We start from the raw sequence: 26222 nt of genomic DNA on the forward strand, positions 1-26222 counted from the left end.
CAGCCCAGCCCCACCTGAACACGCACTGAACTCACCAGGGAGCGGCTGCTTCCCTGCACACCCCAGAAGCTCGGCTCGGTGCCCAGGATGTCCCTGCCCCTGAGCAGCAGCAGAGGCTCCAGCTCACCTTTATTATTTAGCCTTGCAAAATTCAAGTGCCAGGAGTTTTTCCAAGTCAGCAAAACCCAGAGCAGAAGCAAAGCTGAGCTGAGGTCACAGCTGGCAAGCAGGCACAAAATCAGACCCGTGGCCAAGTTTCTCAGTTTGTTACTTTATTAGAGAGGTCTTTACATCACGGTGGTGGCCCCACTGAAGATATTTTACAAAATATTTTAAAAAAACCCTTTTTATTCGAAGCCACAATTTTTAAAATCGTGTCCCACCCCCTGCTGAAAAGCAAGCTGGGTTTAATTGTGGTTCCTCCTGAACAGGGAGCAACCCAAAAATCCTCTTTTGAAAGGAGGGAGAATGATACCCACTCTGTAAATGTGACAGTCAGATGGTGTGCCCCCCTGTGGGTGAGGGACAGGGTACTGGAGCCTGGCACACCCAGGGAGAGGACACAGCATGCATTCCTGGGGGCACAGAGCCATTCCTGCCCCTGCCAGCGATGCTCTCTCCAGGCTGGAAACCAGCTGGACTGGAGGAAGGGATACCTGGTTTACAGGGGGCAGTGCATCAGCTGAGAGCCCCCAGAAATGCTCCCTGAGTGCTGCAGGGTGTGCAGGGAGGGATGCTGCAGCCTGGGCTGCTGGAGAAGGCAGCAGTGCCCCTCAGCTGAGGGAGGTGACAGTGTGCTGCTGCAGGACAGCCCCTGCAGGGCTCTCAGGGACTGGCACGGGGCTCTGACCCTGGGCACAGCCCTGGCACACAGCAGGACCAGAACCAGAACCAGGGGGCTGCTGTAACACATTCCTAAGGGGACGAGGAGTCTCCAGCCAGCCCTTGGCATTCATTAACCTTCCATCAGCTGCCAGCCAGGTGTTACCACATCTGGAAGGCACAATCCACGTTTTGGAGGTGGGGCAGGAACCCTTCCTGTGCTCACTAACAGAGACATCACTGCTGGGAAATCAGAGGCGACCTGGAATGGCCCAAAGAGACAGAGCCCTGCTAGCCTGCAGGGAGTTTATAAATATGGGTTAGGGGCTCTAAAAGGGCAGGAAATGCACTCCCCAGATCCAGAGCTCAAGACCTGGGGGCTGCCTCCTTCAGCCCAGTACCTAGAAGGGAGGCACATCACATACCACCTTTCCCTGAAATGCCAGTAAATCAACAGAGGGGACTTGAAAATAACCACTTTTTTCTTAAATTCTCTTCTTTTTTTTTTTTTTTTTTTTTTTTTTAAGCAGAAATATTTTATTTTCTTGCTAAATAAACAGGTCTACAACAAACAACGTTGTCCAGAAAAAAAAAAACCTTAAGTGCTGCCTTACACCTTTGGGTTGTGTAAAGAAGAAGGTGCTGCCGGTGAGGTCCCTGACCCCTCCCCAGCTCTGTGCTCCCAGTCCCACCCAGCAGGAGGGGACAGAAAGGACAGAGGACCTGCTCTGCCACTCTGCCACGACTCCCAGCCAGGAGAACCACCCAAAAAGCTGTGGCACATCACAGGGAGACGAGACATCAGCGGGCAAGGGGGTGCTGGGAGCAACAAGCCCCGTTTGCATCTCCTCTTCCCTTGTCCCACTGCTCCTCCCTGCAGCCATCACCCATGGCCAGCCTGCCTGACCCACGTGGCCCCACACAGAAAAGACTTAAAAACCAGCCTCAAGCACCTGTGTGAGCATGAGAGCTCTGGCAGGAGCATCCTTCACCCCCCACTCATCCCCAAGGCACATGACAGGGACAGTCACTCCGCCGTGTCACCGCAGGAGCCAGCGCTGTCCCCAGTGTCCCCTCTGCACCTGCAGCCAGCTGGGCAGTGCAGTCAGCCCAGAGCCAGCCTCTGAGAGCAGAGTTAGTGCCAGAGGGGCTGTGGTGCCACTGGTCACAGCAGAGGAAGAGCAGAATCATCTCTGGGAGGACACCCAGCCCCTTTCTGCACAGGCTGTGTGGGGAGCAGGAGGAAAGAAAAAACCCAGCCCTCCCTAGGCAAAAAAACCCCAAATCTCTGTGTCTCTGTGGCAATAAAAGGGCCACGGTGAAGAGGAGTAAGTCTAAGGCCAAGGTGAGTTTAAGACAATGCCAGAGCTGCTGTGCCCCAGGCCAGGCCTTGGAAAGGACTGGGACAGGACAGCCAGGGTGGAGAGGGAGGTGACAGCCCTGCCCTGAGGGGCTGTTTCTCCTGATCAGAGTGGAGAGGGAGGTGACAGCCCTGCCCTAAGGGGCTGTTTCTCCTGATCAGAGTGGTCGCTGCTCCAGTCTGAGCTGACAAACCCAGTGAGCACCAGGCTCACCCAGGCACCATCCAGCCACCAGTGCAAGGACAATCCAGAGAGGCTCCTGCCCCAATTCCCAGCCTGGAGCTCCTGGGAGAGGCACCCCAACTTCCAGCCAGCATCCCTCAGCCAGAGGCCACGCTGATCCCAGGCGGAGAGTGGGGACAGGAGGGTGCTGTGGTGGCAAGGGGCTGCTGAGAGGCTCTTCCCAGTCCAAGCTGCCCCCTGCAGCCCAGGAGGACACGGCCAGTACCAGCTGGTGGCCTGCCAGGGGTTACAAGCTCTCTGAGGAGCTGAAGGGGACAAACTTGGCGTGTTTGGTTGGTGACACTGGCACCTGTCCATCGGCCTCCTCGCTCAGCTTGAAGAACATCTCCTGCTCACGCTTCTTCTGGTTCAGCTCATCCTCCAGGGCCTTGGGCAAAGAGAACAACACAAGAGCTGGGTTTGAGATTGTTCTGGAGCTATGGGCACTGTCCCCTCTGGCCAGCCAGGACACCCTGCTCACAGCCCCACCTTCTTCCGTGGTCTCAGCTTGTCCCTCCACTCCTTCATGTGCTGGTTGTGGCTCTCATCCAGGGACTTCAGCTTCTGGGTTTCGTGCTCGATCAGGAGGTGACACTTCTCATTCTAAAAACACATCAGCAAACACAGCACCCATCAGCAGCTGGAACTGTACATCCAGTGGTCAAATGCTGGATTAAGCTCTTTTCTGACTTAGGGATGGGGTAACTGAGAGGTGTCTTAAAAACTTTTATTCCATTTCCAGTCTCATGACAAGGGTGAGACAATGCAGATGTTATAATTTACGCAATTACAATCAGACGCTAATTATTTCTTAATTATCATACATTCTAAGTGTTTCTTGGCTTATCAGCTTTAGTTACATCTATTTCATACAATCAAACAGGATTGTCTTGGGCAGAGACATTCAGAGCTCTGAGCTCCACGATTAGACCCAGTGTCTTGGGCAGAGACAATCAGAGCTCTGAGCTCCACGTTTAGACCCAATGTCTTGGGCAGAGACATTCAGAGCTCTGAGCTCCACGATTAGACCCAATGTCTTGGGCAGAGACAATCAGAGCTCTGAGCTCCACGATTAGACCCAATGTCTTGGGCAGAAACATTCAGACTCTGACATTCAGAGCTCTGAGCTCCACGATTAGACCCAATGTCTTGGGCAGAGACATTCAGAGCTCTGAGCTCCACGATTAGACCCAATGTCTTGGGCAGAGACATTCAGAGCTCTGAGCTCCACGATTAGACCCAATGTCTTGGGCAGAGACATCCAGAGCTCTGAGCTCCACGATTAGACATGGCAACCAAATCCTCTCAAGGCAAGAGTGAGGGGACATCAACCCCTGACAGTCCTCTGCAGCCACTCCTCCAGAGGCTGAGCCCTGCCCAGGCAGCTCTGGCAGCCCAGGCCATGAGGGATGAGTACCTGGAGGTGCTGGAGCTCGTTGGTGTTGCTCTCACACTGGGCCTGCATGTCCTTCATCTGCGACTCGTGCTTCTGCTGCTGGTGCAGCCGCTCTGCTTTCTGCCTCTTCTCCTCCTGTAGGGCAAACTGCCAGAGGGAAAAGCAGTGTGTAGGCAGCACTGCCCTGCTCTCTGGGGCTGCCTGAGAGACCAGCCCAGCTCCCATCACTGCACAGCAAAGAGGGAATTTGTGTTGCTTCCCAACACAAGTCACGACGGAGGAAGCGCCGAGAACCGCACGCGACACCACAAAACAGAGCCCTCCAACCCAGCAGTAACTTAAACTCTGGAAAGAGCAGTTTGGGAAAATGCAGCTTTCTCCCCCCCCCCAAGCCCAGCCTCAGCTCCTGGTGCCTTTTCAGGCCCTGACCTGTTTGATCTTCTCCCTCTGCTCGGAGGCGCTGCCGCTGGAGTGGATGTGGAGGCTCTTCTTGTACATGGCCATGCGGGTCTTGCCCTCGCTGCGCTGGATTTTGGGCAGCCGGGCCCTCTCCTGCTGCTGCCTCACCTTCAGCTGCTCCAGCATGCGCTGGTTGTAGCGCTGCATCTGCTCCCTCTCCTGCAGGCACACGGGGCTCAGAGGGAGGGACACCTCCCCAGAGCCCCCAGCAGAACAGGGACAGCTGCAGGGCAGGTTTGGGAGTAGCCTGGAGGTGACACTCCAGAGGGATGAGAGGGGATGGCAAGGACTGAACATGCAGGGAAAGCAGAGGAGAAGGGGCTGGAAGTTCCAGTCTTCACTCCATGCTCTGGGAATCAACCATGCCAAATCCTGGGCAGAGGCAGATTTCCAGAAAAGCCCCCCCCCCCCCCCCCCCCCCAGAATTCCCAACTTCTTGCACATTAAATGCACACAACACACAGCACACTTCCCAGCCAAGAAGGCTTCATTGCCTTCTTGGCACCAGCTGTACTCTGGTCCTTTTTCACTAATAATGACCAAGCCCTTTGACTGCCAACCCACCCTCAGAATTACAGAATTCACAGAATTCATAGAATTGTAGAATATTCTGGCTTGGAAGGGACCCACAAGGATCAAGTCCAGACTGAATGGCCCACATAGGATTGAACACACAGCCTTGGTGATTTCCCCCCTTTCAGCCTGGAAGGGAAACACCCATGGACACTGTGCTGACCCACACCAGGGTGGGAAGGTGCAAAGCCTTCACCTTCTCGTGCTTCCGGAGCAGCTCGTGCCTCTGCAGGAAATACTGGTCCTTCAGCTGCTGCTTGATGAGCTGGTGCTTCTCCTGCTGCTGACGCTCTTCCAGATCCCAGATGGAAGCTTCCCGGTCTGTGGGGAGGAGAAGGAGCAGGAGATCACCCACCCTTGCCTCCCATCCTGGTCACACAAAGTGTCCCAAGCTCAGGAGACCTCTGTGCACACCAACAGCGCAGCAGATGTCGGGGGAGATCATTCACCTCCTGTTTTCCAAGAGAAACTGGTTGCAAACCGTATTGGAACCCGATTTCTTGCAGTTATGAAGCCTAATTGGTTCATATTTGTAAAGCACTCCGAAGATTAAAGCACTAAGTATTATTATTGTTAAACATTTAGACAGGACCTGGCAAGGCTGGTTTTTTCCACATCCCATCCCGCCAGCTTGCAGCTCTGTCACAGCATCTGCTGTGTGGGAAGAGCCAGGGCTGGATAAAGCCATGGCTGCAGCACTCCCTCCCCTCCCTCCCAGCCTTTGCCACCCACCTCTCATCAGCTGCTGCTTCTTGTTGAGGCACTCACGCTCCTTGTCACAGATCTCTCTTTTGTTCTGGGCAATGATGTTCTTCATGGCCTGCTCCAGGTCCTCCTTCTGCTTGGCCAAAAACTCCTGTTCCTGTTAACAAAGCAGCAGTGCCACCATGAGCTCTCCAGCTGCTGCTGTTTCAGAACCTGACAGTCCCTCCAGCAGGAAGGATGCTTTATTCTACTGCACATTTCCCAGGCTTGGAACTGGGGGCATCTTCCCTGGGTCTCACCATGGTTTGTTTTTTCTGGGTGAAGTCATCCATCTTCGCCTTCAGGTTCCCTTTGCGCTGCTGCCGTGGCAGCTTCTCAACCTCGTTCTTCACCTGTGGGGAGGAAATTCAATTTCCCTGCAGGGCACTTTGGGACAGGAACAACCCTACCTCCAGTCACTGAACAGCTCAGTGAATCACCCAAAAGGACCTCAGGGATCACCCCAAACCAAAACCACGTCAGGAATCACCCAAGAGCGCCTCAGGAATCACCCAGAAAACTTCAGGAATCACCCAAAACCACCTCAGGAACCACCCAAAACCAAGACTTTCCCCATAAAACACTAACTGCTTTCCTCTCAAGTTCTGCCACAAGAAATGCTGAACTTCCCAGGAAGAAAGAGGTGCAGGACATCACCTTCCCTCCCTCCCATCCCCAATCTTCACCTCCTTCTTCATCTGCTTGAGCTGCTCCAGGAAGCGGGCGTGGTCGCGCTCCTGCTCCAGGCAGAGCAGGAACAGGAATCCCCCAAGAGCACCTCAGGAATCACTCAAGACCATCTCAAGAACCACCCAAAATCAAGACTTTCCTCATAAAACAACAACTGCTTTCCTCTCAAGTTCTGCCATGAGCAATGCCGATCACCTTCCCTCCCTCCCATCCCAAATTTTCACCTCCTTCTTCATCTGCTTGAGCTGCTCCAGGAAGCGGGCGTGGTCGTGCTCCTGCTCCAGGCAGAGCAGGAACAGGAACCACCCAAAAGCACCTCAAGAATCACCCAAAAGCACCTCAAGAATCACCCAAGAGCACCTCAGGAATCACCCGAAAGCACCTCAGGAATCACCCAAGACCATCTCAAGAACCACCCAAAACCAAGACTTTCCCCATAAAACACCAGCTGCTTTCCTCTCAAGATCTGCCACGAGAAATGCTGAACTTCCCAGGAAGAAAGAGGTGCAGGACATCACCTTCCCTCCCTCCCATCCCAAATTTTCACCTCCTTCTTCATCTGCTTGAGCTGCTCCAGGAAGCGGGCATGGTCGCGCTCCTGCTCCAGGCGGATGCGCTTCGCCTCCTCCCGCCGCCGCAGGCCGTGCTCCTGCTCCATCCTCTCGATCTGCTGCTTCTGCTGCCTCTCCAGGTTCTCCAGCTCCGTGTCGTAGAACTTCTTCTTTGCCTGCCCAGGAAAGGTTTGGGTTAGGGTTAGGGTTCCTGCTTCGTTGCCTTCCAAAAGTTTAAAAGGAAAAGTGGAAAGAGAAAAAAAATAAAAGGGAGCAGCGGGTTGTTCCTGCTTGGGTTGAGCCTCTTTGGAGAGGAAGGAAACTTCCAACCAACATCTCACAAGGTTTGGAGCTCTGTGCTCCAACACTGCCCTCGTGCCATGGAAGGAGAAGATCTTTAAGGTCCCCCCAACAATTCTGTGATTAGCTACAATATTGTTTTGCTTCAACAGACGGGACCAGGTGTGTGAGGCCAGTTCATTCAATTTACACTCAAAGCCTTGCCAGATTTCCTGCTGTCACACTCAGTGCTGCTTTCTTATTTAAGGGTTTTTTATTTCCTGTGAATTACAGCAGCACTATAAACTGTTTCTCACAGTAGCCACGAACAGACATGAAAGAAAAGATCATTAAAGAGAGAAAGTCCAGAACAACCCTTTCCCTGCTACACCCTGCCAGGCAGAGGCTGCCAGTGCTTCCCAGGGTGCTTAATGCCCACAAAACCTCCATCCTCCAGCCATGCTTCACATCCCAAAGGGGTTCCTGTGGTGCCCAAGGCTGCTGCAACCCAGAGAGCATCCCCGTGTGGGGCACCTGCAGAGGAGTTGGGTTCCCAGCTGATTCCCAGGGTTTTCCTGCCCTCCTACCATCATCTCCTGCTCGAAGCGCCGCAGCATCTGCTCCTGCTGCAGCTGGTGTTTGCTGTTCAGCTGGGCCTGGTTCCTGTGCTCCTCCTTCTGCAGGAGACGCAGCTCCCGCAGCTCCTGGCGCCTGCAGAGGGGCAGGGGGGCACAGAGATGCAGGGTCAGGCAAGCTCAGAGGGATGCCACGGGCAGAGATGGGCACATGCACGAGCAGAGCATTTCAGTAGGGAGTGGAAGCTGCACCCCACAGCACCCTGGGCTGCTCTGAGCTGGGCAGGAGGGAGATCCCAGCTGCCTGATGTGTTCCAGGTGCTGGGACACCGCAGGAAGCAGGATGCTACTCATGGGAACTGCTGGAAAAGCCCCAGCTCCCACAGGGAAGGCCCTTCAGCATTCCCAGCTTCCCAAACGAGCCCTGGCAAGGCTCCTGAGGTGGTTCTGGTGTCCCCCAGCAGCCCAAATCCCCATTGTGCCAGCTGGGTTAGTGCTCACTGCTCCTCAAGTCCCAGGCTGGACTGCTCTGGCCTGGCTCTGTGCTCTGTATCCATTCTTATTCACACCTGGGTGGCACAAAGGGCAGTTTTCCCAAATTCTGACCCATCTGCGATGACATTGCATCCCTCCCCTCCTCCAGCTCACCACTAAATGAGCTCTGCTAATGAGCTTTTACATAAATCTGATATTGGGGCTGAGGAATAAGGCAGCCACAGGGACACAGTGTTTAGGACAAATTATCCTCTCAGGGAGTCCCTGAGAGCAGCGTGAGGGAGCCTGGAATTGGGCATCAAATGAAACAATTTGTATTTTAATTATTTTAAGGGCCTTTTCATTTCAGTGCTAGAAACAGCAGCTCCTCTTTCTGAGGACAAGTCAGGGAGGTTTGAAAGCTGTAAGATCTGCAAAGGAGTCATCAAGGAGGGAGGATGCACCCATGAATATTAAATAATGCTCCAGGAGTTTACAACTCCCTTGGCCATTCTGTTAATGAAGTCTGAGGAGATTTGAGAACAAAAGGGAGAGGAACATCTTGAGAAGATTTCTGAGCTAATTTCCACTGAGCCAGGCATCTGCAGCCCTGGGGACACATTGAGTCATCCCCAGAGGACAGAGCCAGCCACAACAAACCTCCCCTTGTCATAGTCTTGCTGCATCCTGAGCTGAACCCCTCCTTCCCCTGCCCAAGTGGGACCAAGACTGTTGTGGTGCGTGTTCGGTTCCCAACTGAGTTATCTCCCCTGTTTTGTATTGTTCTCCCCTTTTGTAATGTTCCCCCCAGTTACAACCCCATACTTATGTTGATGGCTCAGTCCTGGTTCCCCCTTTCCCTCCAATGGTGTCCTCCCTGTCTGGGTACGCTGCCAAGCCCTTGTCTCTACCCCCGTTCCCTTGTCTCTACCCCCGTTCCCGTGGCAACTGCCCCTTTCGTTACATTTTCCCCTCCTCCAGAGCCCTGTCCATCTCCCGGGGGCCCCCCCATCCTTCCAGAAACTTCTCCCTTCCCTAGGGAGTGATTGGGCAGGTGCCCCGAGCCCCTCCCTGGTTCGTGTATCACTTGTTGCCACCCGTGTCAGTTATGTTCAATTCCCCTCCTCAGTTTCCCCCATTGGTTCTTGTACACCCCTTTATATACTGCTGTTGCCCATTGTCCGCCACCTTTCCCGTCTGAATTCCCTGGGAACAATGAGATAATAAATCTCTGGACTGCACCAGGCGAGTTAAGACCCTCTTTTCTCTCAAGCTTCTCCGCTTTTGCCGCTCCTTTCGCTATTGCTGCCCTGTCGAAGGCGCTGCCCAGACGTCCCTGACGCATCCGGGCAGTGCCCCCAGCTGCTGCTGTGCTCCCAGCTAGCCGGGCCGCCTCCCCCCGGGCTCTCAAGGGAGTAAAGTGCACTCGACGCAGCAGCGCGGCACAAGACAGAAGACAAGAGGACTTCAGGTCACCCCTGGATTAGCTCACAGAGAGGGAAATGCTGCCCTCCCTCCATCCCAGTGCCCCACTTGCCTGAGGAACCTCATTTCTTCATCCTTCTTCTCGTCCTCGCTGATGATCTTGGAGGTGGTGACGCTGACCTCCACCCCGTCCACCACGAACTTGCGGGTGCGTTTCAGGGTCTTCTTCTGCAGCCGGGAGTCCTGGGGTGGGAGGGAGGAGAGGAGAGCCCTGAAGCAGCTCCCCAGGGCTGCAGCAGCTGCACTGGAGCCCTCAGAGCAATTCTAGTGCTTGTTATTCATGAGGAACGTACAGAAGGAAACCACATGGAGCTCAAACCATCAGTGAATTTGGAGATCCAGGCTGGCTACCAAACCATGGAGCAGCAGGACTTCCACCCTGAAGAAACCTGACCCACCTCCCAAAGACCATTCCTCACCTTCCTCACATGGCTTACTCCCTGAAAAACCCAAAAAACTCCTGTCCCCTTCTAAAGGACCAACTCAGGGAGCAAATCTCTGTGTGGCATCGTATTCCTCCTCCTCCTCAAGGATTCCAGGTGTCCTGGAAAGGAGGAGGAGGAGGAAATTCCTGTGCAAGAGCATCACATTTCTAATCATTAGGGATTGCAGGCTGCTCTGGGGGATGTTGGCTCTCCAGCTGCCAGCAGGAGGTGGGGAGGGTTTTGCCAAGAAAGGTTTTTAGGCACGTTCCTGTGCCGGGAAGTTCTCACTCATGCAGGCAATGTGACAAAGATCTTGTGCAACACATCCCTCTGCCCCCTCAGGTCACAACATTTCTTCTCCTGGAGCTCAGCAAATACCATTCCCGTTATTTTGCCTCTTCCTCGAAGCCCTGCTGACTTGGCAGCTCCAGGTGAAGCATTCCCAGCCTCCAGGAAGCTTTAGCCAAAGCCCAGAAACCTGGGAGGTCTTTGTGCAGTCCCTGCTGGAACAAACCAGGCCAGCTGGAGGGCAGGTTGGGAACACTGAGAGGCACAAGCCCAGATGAACTTTTCCCTGGGATCAGGTGTGCTAAGGAAGAGCAGCAGAGTGATGGACTATGGATAAAGTTTGGGAAGCCCTATTTGGGGTTCCACCCTTGAGCAAGGGCAAGTCAGGCTCGTGGTGTGGTTACCGCACCCAAAATAGACACAAGACATCAGAATTCCCCTAAATTTCAGGGGCCTGGCACAGGAGAGGACACGTGAACCTTCAGCAGCTCCACCAAGAGCTCCTCCTTCACCTGAGGACGTGCCACATCCCCCTGGCACAGCTCAACCCAGCTGGGAATGCTGCGCTGGCCTGAGCCCAGCTGGGACAGGCAGCATGGAGAACAAACCCTGGAAAGCTTTCCCTGGGGAAGGGTTCCTCCCTCTGGCACCCCTCTCACCTTGAGGGAGATGGAGCCGCTCTCCCTGTTGAGGGACAGGTCAGCAGACAAGGAGATGGTGAGGTCCATGCTCTCGGAGGCCGAAGTGCTGCCAGAATCTGAGTCCCTTTTGGAGCGGGGCAGTGGCCCCAGGGGCTCCAGGCTTCCATTGGCCAGCTTCTCCTCGCTGAAGTTCTCCAGGAAAACGCTCTCTGGTCGCTCCACCATGCTCCTCCTCTCCACCATGCTCTTCCTCTCTCCAAGACTCTTCCTCTCCTCGTTGTTCCTCCCCTCCCCAATGCTCTTCTTCTCTCCAAGACTCTTCCTCTCCTCGTTGTTCCTCCCCTCCCCAATGCTCTTCTTCTCTCCAAGACTCTTCCTCTCCTCAAGGCTCTTCCTCTCCTCAGTGCTCTTCCTCTCCTCCCTGCCTGGCCTGGGCTCCTTGCTCCCCTCCATTGAGTTTCCCAAATGTCCTGGCTGCAGGATGATGTCCGGCTTGTCCTGGGTGGCCGAGGAGGCCGAGCTGGGTTTTGTGGAGTGGTTGCTCTCCAGTTTGTCACTGTCACTGCTCATCCCTTTATCTGAGGCTTTGTGGCTCTGGCCATCCGTGGTGTCCTTGCCAGTCCCCATGGAGCCGTTCAGGGCTTTGGGCAAGGACGAGTCCGGGGGTTTCTCCCCATCAAAGCTCAGCTGGCTCACCTCAGAAGGGTCCCTCTTGTGCTTCCCAGGGGGCTGCAAAGACAGGCAAGGGCAGATGTTGAGTTTGGCAGCACCACTCGACACAACTGCAGGGGCTACAAGGCACAGCAAGGTCACCCTGAACTAAACTGGGAGGGAATGTCCCTTTTAGGACATCTGCCCTGGGATGCTTCCATCTTTCCCCAGGTTTGTGGCCCTAAGGATCCTGGGGGGAAGGAAGAGGAGCAATGAAAAATGCCCAGAACCTGCACATCCCTAAGAGGCAGATGAGGAATTTGCACACCAAACTCCTTTTCCCATGGCTAACTCCACTGTGGATGAGCCACTTCCCTTTGTGATAGAGGAGGGAGGTTGAGACATGTCCCCAAGCAGCTCTGAGATGTCCCCAAGCAGCTCTGAGATGTCCCCTGCAAAGAGCCAAGCCCAGGGGCAGACCTGCCCAGCTCCCTCCTCGGGCTGCTGGCTTTGCTTCCATTCAGCTTCTCCAGCCTGAATCAGGGCTTACTTTCCTCTTCTTTTCCCTTCTCCTTTTGTTTTCTAACCACTTTTCATGAGCCCCTCCTGTGAGTGGGCACTGGGCCACCCCCCAGCACCACTGCTTCTCCACGCCCTTGGCAGCCACCAAAACCCAGCCCCTCCCCGGCCCATCAACCACTTCCCCTCCACCTGATGCGACCCAAAACATTTTTGGGAGGCTGAAAAAATCCCCAGGTTCTTTCCCCCAGCACAGCCACCGTGGTGCAGCTGCTCACCGAGGCCGACTCCGAGGAGTCATCCTCCTCTGCTTCATCCCGGCTGTCCTCGATCTCCTCCATCACCTCAGCCTTGGCCTCGGCCACCAGCTCCCGCAGGGCCCTGTTGCTGGTGACCTTGCTGACAAAGGGATGCTGAAAAACAACACAGTGAAAATGTCAGGGGGCCAAAGTCACACCTTGCGAGCCCAAGGACGGCTTCTGGCTTTCAAAGACCTGAGGGGGTGGCTCCTTCAGTGTCACTGGGATTTACCCCCAGAGGAATTCACAGGAGAGAGGCTGGCTGAGGTTCAGGGCACACTGAACCTCAGGTGCTCCCCAAAGCTGCTTTATGGCAGCAATTCCCCCCAAAAAGCAGCAGTGGGATGTAGACAAGGGACATCTACCCACAGAATGTCACCAAGAGCAGTCTGCAGGATCCCTGGGAGCAAAGAGAGCCTGGGGGGAGGTTAAATTGGAAAGGGCCTGGAATCACTCAGTGCTCACAGTGGGATCACACTGCTCCCAGCACTGGGATCACTCAATGCTCCCAGCACTGGGATCACACTGCTCCCAGCACTGGGATCACACTGCTCCCAGCACTGGGATCTCACTGCTCCCAGCACTGGGATCACACTGCTCCCAGCACTGGGATCACACTGCTCCCAGCCCTGGGATCACACTGCTCCCAGCACTGGGATCACACTGCTCCCAGCACTGGGATCACACTGCTCCCAGCACTGGGATCACACTCAGTACTCCCAGCACTGGGATCACTCAATGCTCACAGCACTGGGATCACTCAGTGCTCCCAGCACTGGGATCACACTGCTCCCAGCCCTGGGATCTCACTGCTCCCAGCACTGGGATCACTCAGTACTCCCAGCACTGGGATCACTCAATGCTCACAGCACTGGGATCACTCAGTGCTCCCAGAGCTGGTGGTGAGCTGCACCAAAGGCAGGGGAGTCCCTGGGCTCTGTGCACACACTGCAGCCAGCAGGGAACAGCAGCTTTTTTCTGTGATTTTGGGAAGGGACAGGAGGGAAGGAATTGAATTTCAGCCAGGGCTAACCAGGCACAGCCCGAGCTGGCTGCCACAGGGGTGTTTTCAGGAGCTGCTTCTGTGTCCACAGGGGCTCTGCAGGTTGCTCCAAAGGGAAAAACATTGCTGATCCTTTTTGGAGAGTTTTAATGGCAGAAAAGTGCTATGAACTTTCTAAACAAGACAGAAATAACCTGAATCCAGTCTGGGGTCACTGGTCTGGTCCCTACCTCCAGCAGCTGGGCAGCACTGGGCCGGGTCTCTGGGTTCTTGTCCAGCGCCTTCTTCAGGAAATCTCTGAACTCCAGGGACCTTAAAACACAGCTGGTGGTGAGAAATTCAGCACAGGAAAGGCCTCAAATAGCAGAGGGATCAGCTTGATCCCTCAGCAGGTTCTGCCCCAGCTTGCAGCTGGCCATAATCAGCATTTTGCTCCCATGGGAAACCCTGTGCTCAGTAATTCTGATTATTTGTAGCACAAGCAGCAACAGGGCCAGGTCAGGGACCAGGTTTTGCCTTTTCCTGTGCTGGCAGCAGGTGGTGGGCACTGAGCCCAGCCCCTGTGCCCCAGGCACGGGCAGAGGCAGGGCAGGACACAGCACTGTCCCCCAAGGGAGCCCATGGCAGCAGGAGGTGCTTGGGGACAAGGAGCCACCCCCAGAGCCCCAGTGGGCCAGGGTGGCTGTGAAGGAGCAGGAGCCCCATAGGAGGGCACCCTCAGCCTGCAGAGTGCAGCTCTGAGCTGCAGAGCGAGGCCCTGCTGTCACTTCTGGGCAGCTCCAGAGCAGCTCCCACCCTGCCTGCTGCCTGTGACAATGACTGTGACTGCTGTGACAACGCTGTGACACCAGGGCTCTGCCTGTCCTTTGCTGCTGGCTGACCTGCAGCAGCTTTTACGATCTAGAAATAAGTAAATTAATAAAATAAATAAATAAATGAAAAATAACTAGCTGGTTTTCTTTAAATTAACAGGCTAGTTCTCTTTTACATGCAGAAATGGCTTTCCAGACTTCAGGGAGAGCAGTTCTGGAGCTCTTGGCCATCTCCAGCTTTAGAGAAAGATCTGCCTTTCATTCACATGGGTTGTTTTGAGAGCAGCCAAGGGGTCCCCCCCGGTTTTGGGGGATCTGTGGGTGAGCAGCAGCTCTCCCTGTGCTGCCTGGACACTGTGAGCACGGCGTGAGCATCCTGCCCTCAGCCAGCAGCGCCTTCCCAGCCCCCTGCACACAGCTGGAGCAGAGCTAACCCCTCCCCAAATGAAAGAGAGCTGCTCAAACCAGCTGGTTTTCCCCGTGTGGGAGCTGGGGGTGCTCCCTGGGCTGCCCCCTCACCATTTGGAGGGGCAGCTGAGCGTGGGCGGGTCGGACTTGGCAATCTTCAGCAGGACCCTCATGGGGTTCAGCTCATGGTGGGGGGGCTCAATCTGGGCCATCTCAATCAGGGTGATCCCCAGGGACCAGATGTCAGCCTTGTAGTCGTAGGGAGTGTCCTTCATGGTCTCACACATCACCACCTCCGGGGCCATCCTGCGAGGGGCAGAGCGGGGCGGCGGTGACGCCTGGCAGCAGCAGTTAAACCCACAAATAACCCACAGAGCTGCAGAGAACACAGCTGTCCCCCCCAGAGCTGCAGAAAACACAGCTGTCCCCCCCAGCTCCGGGTTTCAGAAGCAGCAGCATCTTTTCCACGGGGTGCAGCCCCCTCCCTTCTCCCCAGAAAACCCCCAGGCCGTTGACATCTGGCGCGGATGTTGCCTCAGAGCATCAATTAATCCCTGCAACTCCACTCCTCCAGCAAGCTGGGTGATTTAGAGGTTGTGTTTCTGGGGCAGGGACTCGTTCCCATGGGCTTGGAGTGGCTTCAAAGCTCATCTCAGCCCCGGGGTGGGGGGAGCAGGGAGAGCACACTCGTGTGACCCTCGCTCCAAGCCCGGGGCACCGTGACCCCTCTGCAGCACACAGGCTGCTCACAGCTCTGCTCAGGCAAGGAAAAGCCCTGAATGTGCAGAAAATGGCCCAGAACCCTCATTCAGATCCTCCCAGCGTGGTCAATGCACCCCCACAGCTTCAGAGCAAAGCTGGCTTCCAGGAGTGAAGCCCTTCATCAGCAGGGCACTCACCAGTACGGGGTCCCAATGAAGGAATCTCGCTTCTGCAAGGTTTTCATGTTCTTGGCAGACACCCCAAAGTCAGCTGCGAAGAGCAGTAACGTTAGAGGCTGGAGGAAAGCTGAAAAAGCCTTCTGAGCTAGCACACTTGGCTGAGACACAGACTGGAAATCAAACAACACACACTGGAGGCAAGAACGTGATGCCACGGGCTGTGTCCTCCGGGCTGAGCGTCAGGAATTCAGCTTGGTTTGGGGTGCATGACCCCCAGGATTTTCCTCTCCCATGAACTATAAACCAGGCACAACAACCCCTCCTGCCAAACCTTACACGTCTGTGAGGAAATGGAGCTCTTTTCTGCAAACAAATCCAGCTCCATGGCAGATTCCAGGATCATTTCCTAGCAAAAAGCCTGATTTTTAGAGCAGAGAACCCAAACTGCTGTTACATTCCTCCATAGCAGATTTCAGGACCTATTTCCTAGCAAAAAGCCAGATTTTAGAGCAGAAAACCCAAATTGCTGAACCATTCCTTCTCTCCCAGCCACTGCAAGATGCCTCTCCCTGATTTTGTCCCTTCTGAGCTCAACCTAAGTTAAACTGGTCAGACCTGCAGGGAGTACTGAGCCCACCCCAGGTGGGTTTGCTCTCTGGGACAGCCCTGGTGGCAGCTGGAGGAGCTGTCACCCATGCCCAGCCTGAGCTCAGGGTGTCCTGCAGACAACCCCACCCTGTCCTCCCCCAGCAGCTCGCTGGGTGCCAATTTAACCGCAGAGCAGAGCGAGCTGGCAAAGGAGCCCCTTGGCAAGGCTGCCCCTGTCACCACCAAAGCTGCTGTGCAGATAAGAGGAGCTCTTCCAGCTCCCAGCCCTGCCAGCTGGCACCCTGCTCAGGGTGCTCAGAATGCACAGAAATCGGGTTCAGAGAGGAATCAAACAAACCCAGGGAAGAAAAATCCATCGGGGGGGCTGAGCTGGCTGTGCCCTGGGGGCTGCAGCTCCATTTGCCTGGAACAAAACCTTCCCCTCCGGGTGCTGCTGCTCCTCTTGGGAAGCAGAGGAGCATCCCTCAATCCCAACACACTCAGGGACACCCAAACCCTACAAGAGGAGCATCCCTCAATCCCAACACACTCAGGGACACCCAAACCCTGCAAGAGGAGCATCCCTCAGTCCCAACACACTCAGGGACACCCAAACCCTGCAAGAGGAGCATCCCTCAGTCCCAACACACTCAGGAACACCCAAACCCTACAAGAGGAGCATCCCTCAATCCCAACACACTCAGGGACACCCAAACCCTGCAAGAGGAGCATCCCTCAGTCCCAACACACTCAGGGACACCCAAACCCTACCAATCCAGCTCCAGCTGTCCCTGGGGGTGGTGCCAGGGACTGACTCACCCAGCTTGATGTCCCCATCCTGGGTGAGGAGCACGTTGCCAGCCTTCAGGTCCCTGTGGATGATCCTTTTGCTGTGCAGGTAGTGCAGAGCTTCCAGCATCTGGCGGCAGATCACCTGGATCTGGGGCTCAGTCAGGCCCCGCTCCAGCTCTGCAGGGAGGGACAGGGGGTCAGGCAGGACAGGGACCAAGGGACGCTCACCTGAGCAGCAGGAAGGGCCAGGTTACCCAGCAGGGCATGGCAAAGCCCCTGTCCCTGTGTCAGAGCAGCAGGAGATGATGGAAATCAGCTTGTAAAGGTGATTTATTCCCTAAGCCAGCACTTGCAGCAGGATTTGCACCTCTTGGAGCTGCTGGCTCCTTGCTCCCTCCTGGGAATTCTCGCTGGAACAGTGAGGGGATGAGGAGGGGGAGCCACAAGTGCTTGGGGTGGGCTCAGAACTGCAAATTCCCTGACAATCTGGGAGGAGACACGCTGGGTCTCAGCTGCTGTGAGGGGGGGGGGGCTGCACTGGGCTCAGACACAGCCATGAAGCCCAGCAGCCCTCACTGCCCAGGGAAAGGAGAACCAGGGAATGGTCCCTGCTGTGGGGGTGCAGTGCAGCCCCCAAACATCCCCAGGGACCCAGCACTCCCCAAAGGAACAGGATTTCAATGCTCAGAAAGGCAATCCCACCCACTGCTCTGGGCTGGGCTTTTGGGTAGCACCAGTGCCAGAGTTGAAGGAGTGTCTGGACACTCTCAGGCACGGGATGGCATTCCTGAGGCTGTCCTGTGCAGGGTCAGGAGCTGGATTCTGTGTGTCCCTCCCAGCTCAGGACGCCCTGTGATTCCGTGATTCCATTTCTGGTGCTCCCAGGGACAGGAGTGACCTCCCTGCTGAGCTCTGCTGGGCCACCTCCGCCAGGCCAGGGTGACAGCTCTGCAGAGCATCACCCCTCCAGATGGCCAGCGTCCCTGGCCTGCCCTGCCTCCCTCTGCAGTGCAGATCCCCCCTCCAGCAGGGCTCAGGCAGCACCAGCTGGGGCTGATGGAGGGACCCCAGCAACTGGGACAGATGTTTGCTCAGAGCAAGGATCTTAACCACAGCTGGGGCTGCTGGCTCAGCCACTCTGTTCCTCCTTCACTCACCAATATCTCCCCTGCTCTGGGAAAAGCTGATGATTTTCACCCTCCATCTGGCAGAAAGAAGTGCCAGAGGGCCACAAGTTTTGTAGATAAGATTTTGAAGGGCAAACCCCAGGTGGAGATGGGGATGGGGTGTTGGGACAGGCAGCATTCAGCACTTCTGGAATTCTGGGATTTACTAATGCTGAATTCACTAATTCTGGGAGCATTCCTGAGCTCCAGCTCCTCCTCACCCTCACTCAGGGGTCACAGAGCTCCAGCCAGGCTGCTCTCTCATGGTTTTCTATGCTGGCCCTGCCAGGTCCTCCAGAGGGGAGCCACAAATGCTCAGGAGCATTTTTGTGTCCCTGGAGATGGGTAAGACCCCACCAGGGAAGGCATCACTCCCTCCAGCACTTCAGGAAAGGCATTTCTGCACACAGTGATTTGGGGCAGCTTTAAAGGAGTTCCTTAAAGGAGGGAGAGGTCTAAGGGCTGAGTCAAAGGTGATAAATTTGGAAATCAAAAGCAAGTGAGGCCTTTGGAAGGATGAGGGCTGACAAGGAGTAACACCCAGGCAGATGAGGCTCTGTCCCAGGGCTCTGGCAAGGTGATCAGAGCGTCACACCTGCTGTGCAGAGGGGATGTCACCCCAGGGGCACCCCCAGAGGGGCTGTGCCACCAGCCAGGGCTCTCTCGGGGTGCAGCCACCCAGCCCTGCTGCCAGCAGCTCTCTCTGTGTGGGAGGGAGGAGCTGGAGAAGGGGAGAGGGCTGGGATTGCTGCAAACAGAGCTCTGTGCTCACCCCATGGCCGATACCACACGGGGAGGTCAGCAAGAACCTCTGGGGAAATTCACCTTGACAGGCACCCAGCTTCAACATCTCAGCCCTGCTGGGAGCTGTGGGATCCCCGTGCCCCCAGCAGAAATACTGAAATTCAGCTTTCCCTGCGGCCAGACTCTCCCTTCTCCCCACCTCTGTGACCTGCTGCTCCCAGCAGCTTCAATCACGAAAGGACATTAAAGCAGCTCCAGATCTCCCCCAGGGCTGCCACAGCTTCTGCTCAGGGGATGAAACCAGAAAGGGCAGCCGTGCCTGCCACCTGTCTGAGGTGCCCCAGGTGCCAGGGGCTGGGAGTGCCCGGTGGGCACAGCTGCACTCACCCAGCATCGTGGCATCCACGGCCCCGCCCGGGCAGAACTCGATCATGATCTGGGGGGGCAAAGAGAGAGTTAAAGCCAGGCTGGGGCCCACGGGGCAAGGGCAGGGGAGAGCAGCAAAGCTGCCTTGGATTCCTGCCCCTCCCAGCTGGGCGAGCTCCCCTTGGGGCTCAGGTGCCACCCTCTGCCCAGCTGCCAGGGACCCTCCCGGGGCTGGGGCACCCCCAGCAGGGTGACCCTGCCCGGGACACCCCCAGCAGCCCTGTAGCTGGTGCCCACCCCAGCAGCAGCCTCGGGGTTTGGAGCTGCCCCGGTTCCATCCCTTCCCTGCCAGCAGGGTGGGATAGCTGTGATAGCTGCGAGCTGACGTGGCTCAGAGGCTTCAGGCTGGCTTTTCCCTGCCAAGGCAGGGATGGGGAGGGCTCTCGTGTCTTTAGGGAAGGGTTTTTAGCTGTTTTTGTTTTCCCACATTGCTCAGCAGTTCATTGCTCTCTAGTTTTGAGCAGTTTGAGGGGAAAGCCTGTCGATGAACAGGGTGAGCACATTCCCCACATGCTGCCGTTTTCCCCAGGGATGTGCAGAGCCCTGCCAGTCCCAGACATCCCCTTGCCACCCCTCCCAGCTGCCCCCAGCAGCTCAGGGATGCAGATCTCTCCCCTGAGCTCTGCAGAGGCCGAGCCAGAGCTGCCCTGCCTTCCCTGCTCCCTGCTCAGATCAGCTGTTACCATTTCAGCAGCCAGGGATTCCAGGGGACAAGAGATGCTTCACCTCTCCAAGAAGCTCTCTCCTCCTCGAGGAGGTGACACAGGGCAGCATTCCAGAGTGCTGAAATGCCAGAGGTGACCCCGAGGACAGGCCTGAGCAGTGTTTACAGCTCAGCTCTCTGAACCCTTCCAGAGGGGCTCAGTCACTCAGAGCAGCTCCAAGCACTGGCCCAGGAGCTCAGGGCAGAAGGTTCAAGCTCCATTTCTCACGGTTTGATCCTGCAGCTCCAGGAAAGCCCCATCCCAGCCCTGTCACCTGCTGGGGACAGCTGCTTTGCTCTGGACAGGGGGGAGCAGGAGCAGGAGCTGGGCTGCAGCAAAGCTGGAACTGCTCTGGGCACTCAGAGGAGCCAGAGAGGGACAAAGTGAGGGGACAAACCTGGGCAGGTGTGACAGAGGCACCGCTGGAGGAGAATAACCAGGGGCCAGGGCTGAAACAGGCAGGTGGAGAGGAACATCTGGGGGGAAGACAGCTGGACCATTCCCAAAGCAGGAGAAGCAATGCCCACCCATGCTGGTGGAAGTCTGGCAGGAGGGATGGGGCCAGCAGAGCCTCAGTGGGACATACCAACACTTGGTTGTTGTTTAATGCCTTGAACCAGAGCAGCAGCAGCTTCCTGGGCACGTGGAAAGGCAGGAATTGTCCCCAGGCAGAGGAGTGCCCTGTGGCCCCACTGTCACCCCACTCAGCCCCAGGAGCTTCATTCCAGCCCATTGTTTTTGTGGTGTTCCTCAGCACACTCAGCAGAGCAGAATAAACCAGCAGTGGCCACCAGCCCTTCCCGGGCTCCCCAGAGCAAACCTCCCAGAATTCCAGCCAGGTTTGCAGCCTGGCAATGAGGAAATGAGCAGCACCAGTCCCTCTGGGGCAGCGTGACCCTGTGTGCCCATCCAGGCCCAGCAGGCTGCAGCTGGGCACTGGGAACACGGGGAAACTTCCAAGGGTGCATTTCCAACCGGGGCAGGGATGCCAAAGAATAATTCTGGGTGTGGCCAGAGCAGCTCCTTTCAGCCCGGAAATGCAATTTAAACAAACCCAGCTGGCAGTGTCCCAGATCACCCTCTGAGCACACTTCCTCCAGGAGCAGGGCCAGCCTGCAGAGCGCTCTGCCATCGAGGTGACATCAGCAGCTGGGAGAGCTGGGAGCACCCACACCTCCTGCTGCTGCTGCTGCTGCTCGGGGCCCTGTGGCTGTGCAGGGAGCAAACATCCTGTTTGTAATGATTTCCTCTGCACAAGAAACCCAGGGACTTCCTCAGCCCAGGCAGCTGGGGGGACACGGGGTTCCTGTGCCACATCCAAGCTCCTGCAAACCCACCATCCATGGTTCAGCCTCCAGTCCATTACAGCCACCCCAAAAGTCACTGGGGGCTCCATCTCTGAGCTATCTGAGCCACACAAGGAGTGACAGCCACAGGCAGAGCCCCCAGCCCCAAATCAACCCCAGCCAAGGAGCTCAGAGCCCCCTGGGTTCACTCCCAGCTCCAGGGGATGCTCTGGCTGCACACACAGGAACAGGTTTGGGCAGCTGGGTTGAAAGAGAAAGGAACTTGCTCTCACTGCCTGTGAAAACCTTTGTGACAGCTTAAATAAAACATGTGAAACAAAACAAAAACACAGAGCTCTGCACGCAGACACCACAAAACCTTTCCTTTCCAAAACACCTTTGCAGCAGGCAACATTAAATTTAAATTTCTAAGAGGAAGTCCACTCAGGTTGAATGGTGGTCACCTCGATTTTTCCCATGGCTCATCCTGTGCTCACCACAGCAGGATCTGGAAGGATTTTGGGCCTGGCAAACCAGGAGCAGCCTCTCCTGCCCAGGTGCTAATAAACATTAAATTTAAATTAATAAGAGAAAGCCCACTCAAGTTAAAGGGCTTTGCTGGTCACCTCGATTTTTCCCATGGCTCATCTTAATCCTGTGCTCACCACAGCAGGATCTGGAAGGATTTGGGGTCTGGCAGACCAGGAGCAGCCTCTCCTGGCCAGGTACCCAGGTGCCCCCAAGGTGGCAGGGAGCCCCAGCTCGCTCCTCCCACCCTGGCCAGGACAGCTCCTGCCTCCTGGGCGTGTCTGAACGCCTGGAACTTTCTCCGTGGCTAAAACAAAGAGAAAAACCACACGTAAAAAGCTTATCTGGAGAGATAGTGTCACCAAACACTGCCCAGTGGCCAAGGGTGGGACAGCTGCTGGCCCCAGCAGGGCTTGGCTCTTACTCACCCCGCTGGCACTCAGAGGGCAGTGCCCACAAACCCTCCCCTGCAGGCACAAAGGGCCAGGGGGGTGGAAAGCAAAAGCCATCAGGTGGGAAGGCTCCTGCCAGGGGTGCCCCTGGGTGCCAGGCGCTGCCCAGGGGCACGGGAGGCCACCAGGGCCCTCGAGGACAGAGGTGCCAGGGCACTGCAGGTGAGGGTCCCTGCAGGCTTCTCCTGGGACTGTGCTGCTGGTGCAGAGCTCCTGGAGGAGTCTGGGGCCCCCAGGGCCATCCCTGTGGATGGGTTTGTTCTCTGTTGGTCTTCTGAATGCCTGTGAACACTCAGGGGTTATGGGGAAATCCTGTGCTGGGTCTGCAGGCCACCCCTGCAGCAATTAAGGAATCTCATTAAGAGCCTTCAGGAGGTCATGGAAAGGGTTTGGACCCCTCTGTCCATCGTGTGTGCACAGGAGGGGGAGATGGGAGGGTCGGAGCACATGGAGAGAGCACTTGCAGAGAGAGCTGGGGTAGGAAATGCTCTCAGGTGCCCTCCTTGCCACCCATCACACCTGGCCCACCTTCTCTCACATGGGGGGAGGTTGCAGGGGCTGGGATTGTCCAGGCTGGCTCTGGGGACATCCCAGATCTTGGCTTTTATCTGCCTTAATGAATTACTTTAACCCAGTGCAGGGTCAGGAGCTGGACTTTGGCGATCCTGGTGGGTCCCTTCCAGCTCAGGATGTCCTCAGGTGATTCTGTGACACCGTGACAAGAGCTGCAGCCCCCAGCAGGCCCAGGGCCCTGCCATGCCCCCAGAGCCACCCTGCCTGGCCCAGGAGCTGCAGCTCAGCCCCAGCCCTCACCGTTTCCTCCCAGGCTGCAGCCCTGGGGCTCTCTGTGTTTGTGTGAGCAGCTCTGGAAGCCACAGCATCCTGCTGCCACGGCCACCCCGGCACACACGTGGCCCTGCCACGTTTCTGGGCCAGCTCTGAGGTGTCCTTGTCACCCACAGTGGAAAGCACCCCCCAGCACAGCCTTGAGCTGGCACACAGGGGCTGAGGAGATAAGAAAACCAAATCTGATCAAGGAAACCGTGCTGCACTTGCAGAGAGAGCTGGGGAGGGAAATCTGCCAGGGTCCCTCCTGCCACCCATCACAGCTGGCCCACCTTCTCTCCACCAGAATGTGGAGATGACACAAAGCTCCTGGAGCAGGGAGGCTGTGCAGTTTTGTCCCTGTCCCTGTCTCACAGCCAGCAGCTGATCCCTGGGTGCAGCACCAGCCCCCAGCTCCTCTGGCTCTTCCCCTTCTCCCTTTGCTGTGGTTTTGCTGCCTGGGAAGGATTCCTGTCTGCTTTTCCTGTGACTGGGTGGTGATGCCAGGCAAGCCCTGCTGGGGCACCCCTGTGGGCACATCTGGCTCCTTCCTCTCCATCCCAGGGAGCACGGTGGTGTCCCTGCAGTGTCCCTGCAGTGTCCCTGCAGTGCCAGCTCCACGTGCAGCAGGGCTGGGGCCAGCTGGGACACTCCTTTTCCATGCCCTGCTCCAATCTGGAAAACACCCAGGTGGAAATGACTGCTCCAGCAGACGGGCTCACCCAGAGCAAGGCTGAGCTGCTCCTGCTCTCTGCTGGGGGCTGAACCACAAAATCCTTCCCAAGCTCATTCCTGGAGCCCCACGAGGCCAGAGCAGCACCAAGACAAAAGGGGACAACACCCAAGGGCACTGGGAGCTGCCAAAGCCACCAGCTCCAGCTGCAGCCAGCCCTCAGCAGCCACAGAGAGGGCACAGAACAATCCAGAAGCCACCAAGAGCCTCTTGGCTGTCCCAGAGCAGCACAAATGTCAAAAGCTGGCCTGACATGGCAAGTATGCTGTAGGTGGAAGTGAAATAATTCCCTCTCTGTAAGAGAAGGCTGCAAGCTTGCCAATTTTCCCTCGTGGACAAGGACACCATTCAGAGACTTTAAATATAATAAACCTTTTCTGCCCCCTTTTCTGGACAAAATAACCTACAGAAAAAAATATTTGAAATCAGAAATGAAAAAAGGGCTGTCCCCATAAGGGGTGGGGGGAAGAAGATGCAGGGCAGGAAACAAGGAACACAAAGTTTAGGGAGTTTCAGAGTAAGAAAACTTTATGGGGAACAAAGTCAATACTCCTGGCGAAGTGCAGGGCTCCCTGCTGATCTTAAGGAAACTGGGGATGAGCTCTCCACATTTAAATCACTGCAAGATGACAAAATGTTTCCTTGGACTGCCCCCCACAGATGGCAGAAGTATTCCCATCCCCGCTGCAATTTTGGCAGCACAAATTGAAACTCCTTTGAGTTCAACCAAATGGTTTTGATGTTGCAAAAAGCTTCTTTTGCTGCTTGGAGGGCTGTGAGTGGGATCCCTTTTCTCACCAAGTTATCAGCATTTGGAGGCCACCGAGTTCACTTTGTTACGGGATGGGAAGCAAAACTCCAAGAATCATTTCAGATATAAATAGCAAAAAGGAAGAAGTTGCTGCTTCAGTGGGAAGATTCCCCAGCCCCAAGTGCCCTGTGTCAGCATCTGAAAGAGATGATGCGTCTCAGAAGGGCAAAGCTCACGGGCAGAGCTGGAGTTTGACCCAGGACAATCTTCCTGCTGGCTTTTGTGAAGGCAGCAGTTCCAGCACAGCCCCAATGGCCCACCTGGCCACCAGATCAATGGCCCACCTGGCCACCAGGACAATGGCTCACCTGGCCACCAGGACAATGGCCCACCTGGCCACCAGGACAATGGCTCACCTGGCCACCAGGACAATGGCCCACCTGGCCACCAGGACAATGGCCCACCTGGCCACCAGGACAATGGATCACCTGGCCACCAAGACAATGGATCGCCTGGCCACCAGGACAATGGCTCACCTGGCCACCAGGACAATGGATCGCCTGGCCACCAGGACAATGGATCGCCTGGCCATCAGGACAATGGCCCACCTGGCCACCAGGACAATGGCCCACCTGGCCACCAGGACAATGGATCACCTGGCCACCAGGACAATGGCCCACCTGGCCACCAGGACAATGGCCCACCTGGCCACCAGGACAATGGATCACCTGGCCACCAGGACAATGGCTCACCTGGCCACCAGGACAATGGATCACCTGGCCACCAGGACAATGGCCCCCCTGGCCACCAGGACAATGGCCCACTTGGCCACCAGGACAATGGCCCCCCTGGCCACCAGGACAATGCAGTGCAGGGGTGGCAGAGAGCTGGATGACTTTTCCACTCCTGCCTGGCATCTCCCTAGAAACAACAACCCCTTGTCCTAATCATGCCCAAATTCCCAGCCCAGGGTGCCTGGGTCCATCACACAGCCCCAGTGTTGCTGGTTAACAGTTCCAGGGAGGGCTTTGAAGTCAATGGATCACTCCAGGCCACGAGGTCTGCAAAAGGACATCCCTCCCTCCCTCCCTCCCTCCCTCCCTCCAAATGACAACTTTCAGGCTACACCTGAATCAGAATGAAGTTTAAACCTGCAAGCTATCCCCCCTTGCAGGGTTTGGGCTGAAGTTGGGTTTGAGGCGCTGTCTCCTATCCATGGGGAGTTCATAAATATTCCTGCCTATGCAAACTCTGCTCCTTAGCATTCCCTTGGAGATCCAGCCAAGTGGGAACGTGGCTCTTTGCAATTCAGTCCTAAACAAAGTTTTCAGGTGCTTTGAAAACTGATTTGCCTATAAGGCTTCTTGTCTGCTCTGCTTTTCTCTTCACGAAGCTGCGGCCTCACGTCACAGCCCCGCTGGGACTCAGCACCCAGCACCTATTCCCAAGTGCCATTCACCCCCAGGGCAACTTCAGGCAAATCCCTGTCTGTGCCTTCACTCCCAGAGCCAGGATAATGACACCAGGTCTTTTCTAAAGCGTTCCAGGGTGTGCAGATGACAAGGCTGTGCAATCACAAGGAATTACTGCCTCAATAACCTCCTCATGCAGCGTTATCCTGTGCAAAGGGTGGCAGACAAAGGTTTCTGTTCTCCTTTGGGCTGGTCCC

General features: G+C 56.0%; 2 protein-coding genes across 3 annotated transcripts in view; both read right to left on the reverse strand.

Moving 5' to 3' along the window:
* Positions 1-251: 251 nt before the first annotated feature.
* The window catches only part of STK10 (serine/threonine kinase 10), a 41613-nt gene continuing 15642 nt past the window's right edge, over positions 252-26222 (reverse strand). Inside the window, exons 3-19 of the mRNA XM_018915583.3 lie at positions 19236-19284; positions 16966-17115; positions 15577-15649; positions 14789-14983; positions 13688-13769; positions 12434-12568; positions 11004-11714; positions 9684-9814; positions 7685-7808; positions 6815-6994; positions 5838-5930; positions 5566-5695; positions 5030-5154; positions 4231-4419; positions 3823-3948; positions 2895-3008; positions 252-2793 (exon numbers count right to left, since the gene is read on the reverse strand). Coding sequence (XP_018771128.2) covers positions 2653-2793; positions 2895-3008; positions 3823-3948; positions 4231-4419; positions 5030-5154; positions 5566-5695; positions 5838-5930; positions 6815-6994; positions 7685-7808; positions 9684-9814; positions 11004-11714; positions 12434-12568; positions 13688-13769; positions 14789-14983; positions 15577-15649; positions 16966-17115; positions 19236-19284 — 2748 coding nt within the window. The 3' untranslated portion in view covers positions 252-2652. The remainder of the gene's footprint in view (positions 2794-2894; positions 3009-3822; positions 3949-4230; positions 4420-5029; positions 5155-5565; positions 5696-5837; positions 5931-6814; positions 6995-7684; positions 7809-9683; positions 9815-11003; positions 11715-12433; positions 12569-13687; positions 13770-14788; positions 14984-15576; positions 15650-16965; positions 17116-19235; positions 19285-26222) is intronic.
* LOC127060098 (uncharacterized) lies at positions 19300-25606 on the reverse strand. Of its 2 annotated transcripts, XM_050979586.1 has the most exons (3): positions 25210-25606; positions 25090-25137; positions 19300-25041 (listed from the first exon to the last, which is right to left on the reverse strand). In XM_050979586.1, exon 3 carries the CDS (start codon positions 21372-21374, stop codon positions 20175-20177), a length of 1200 nt encoding a protein of 399 aa, XP_050835543.1. In that variant the 5' UTR covers positions 21375-25041; positions 25090-25137; positions 25210-25606; the 3' UTR covers positions 19300-20174. The 2 variants fall into 2 exon arrangements, with proteins under 2 accessions (XP_050835543.1, XP_050835544.1); XM_050979587.1 differs by lacking the exons at positions 25090-25137; positions 25210-25606 and having other exon boundaries at positions 19300-24897; positions 24994-25050.

The sequence above is a fragment of the Serinus canaria genome, chromosome 13 (genome assembly GCF_022539315.1).
Source record: "Serinus canaria isolate serCan28SL12 chromosome 13, serCan2020, whole genome shotgun sequence".
NCBI classification, from domain to species: domain Eukaryota; kingdom Metazoa; phylum Chordata; class Aves; order Passeriformes; family Fringillidae; genus Serinus; species Serinus canaria.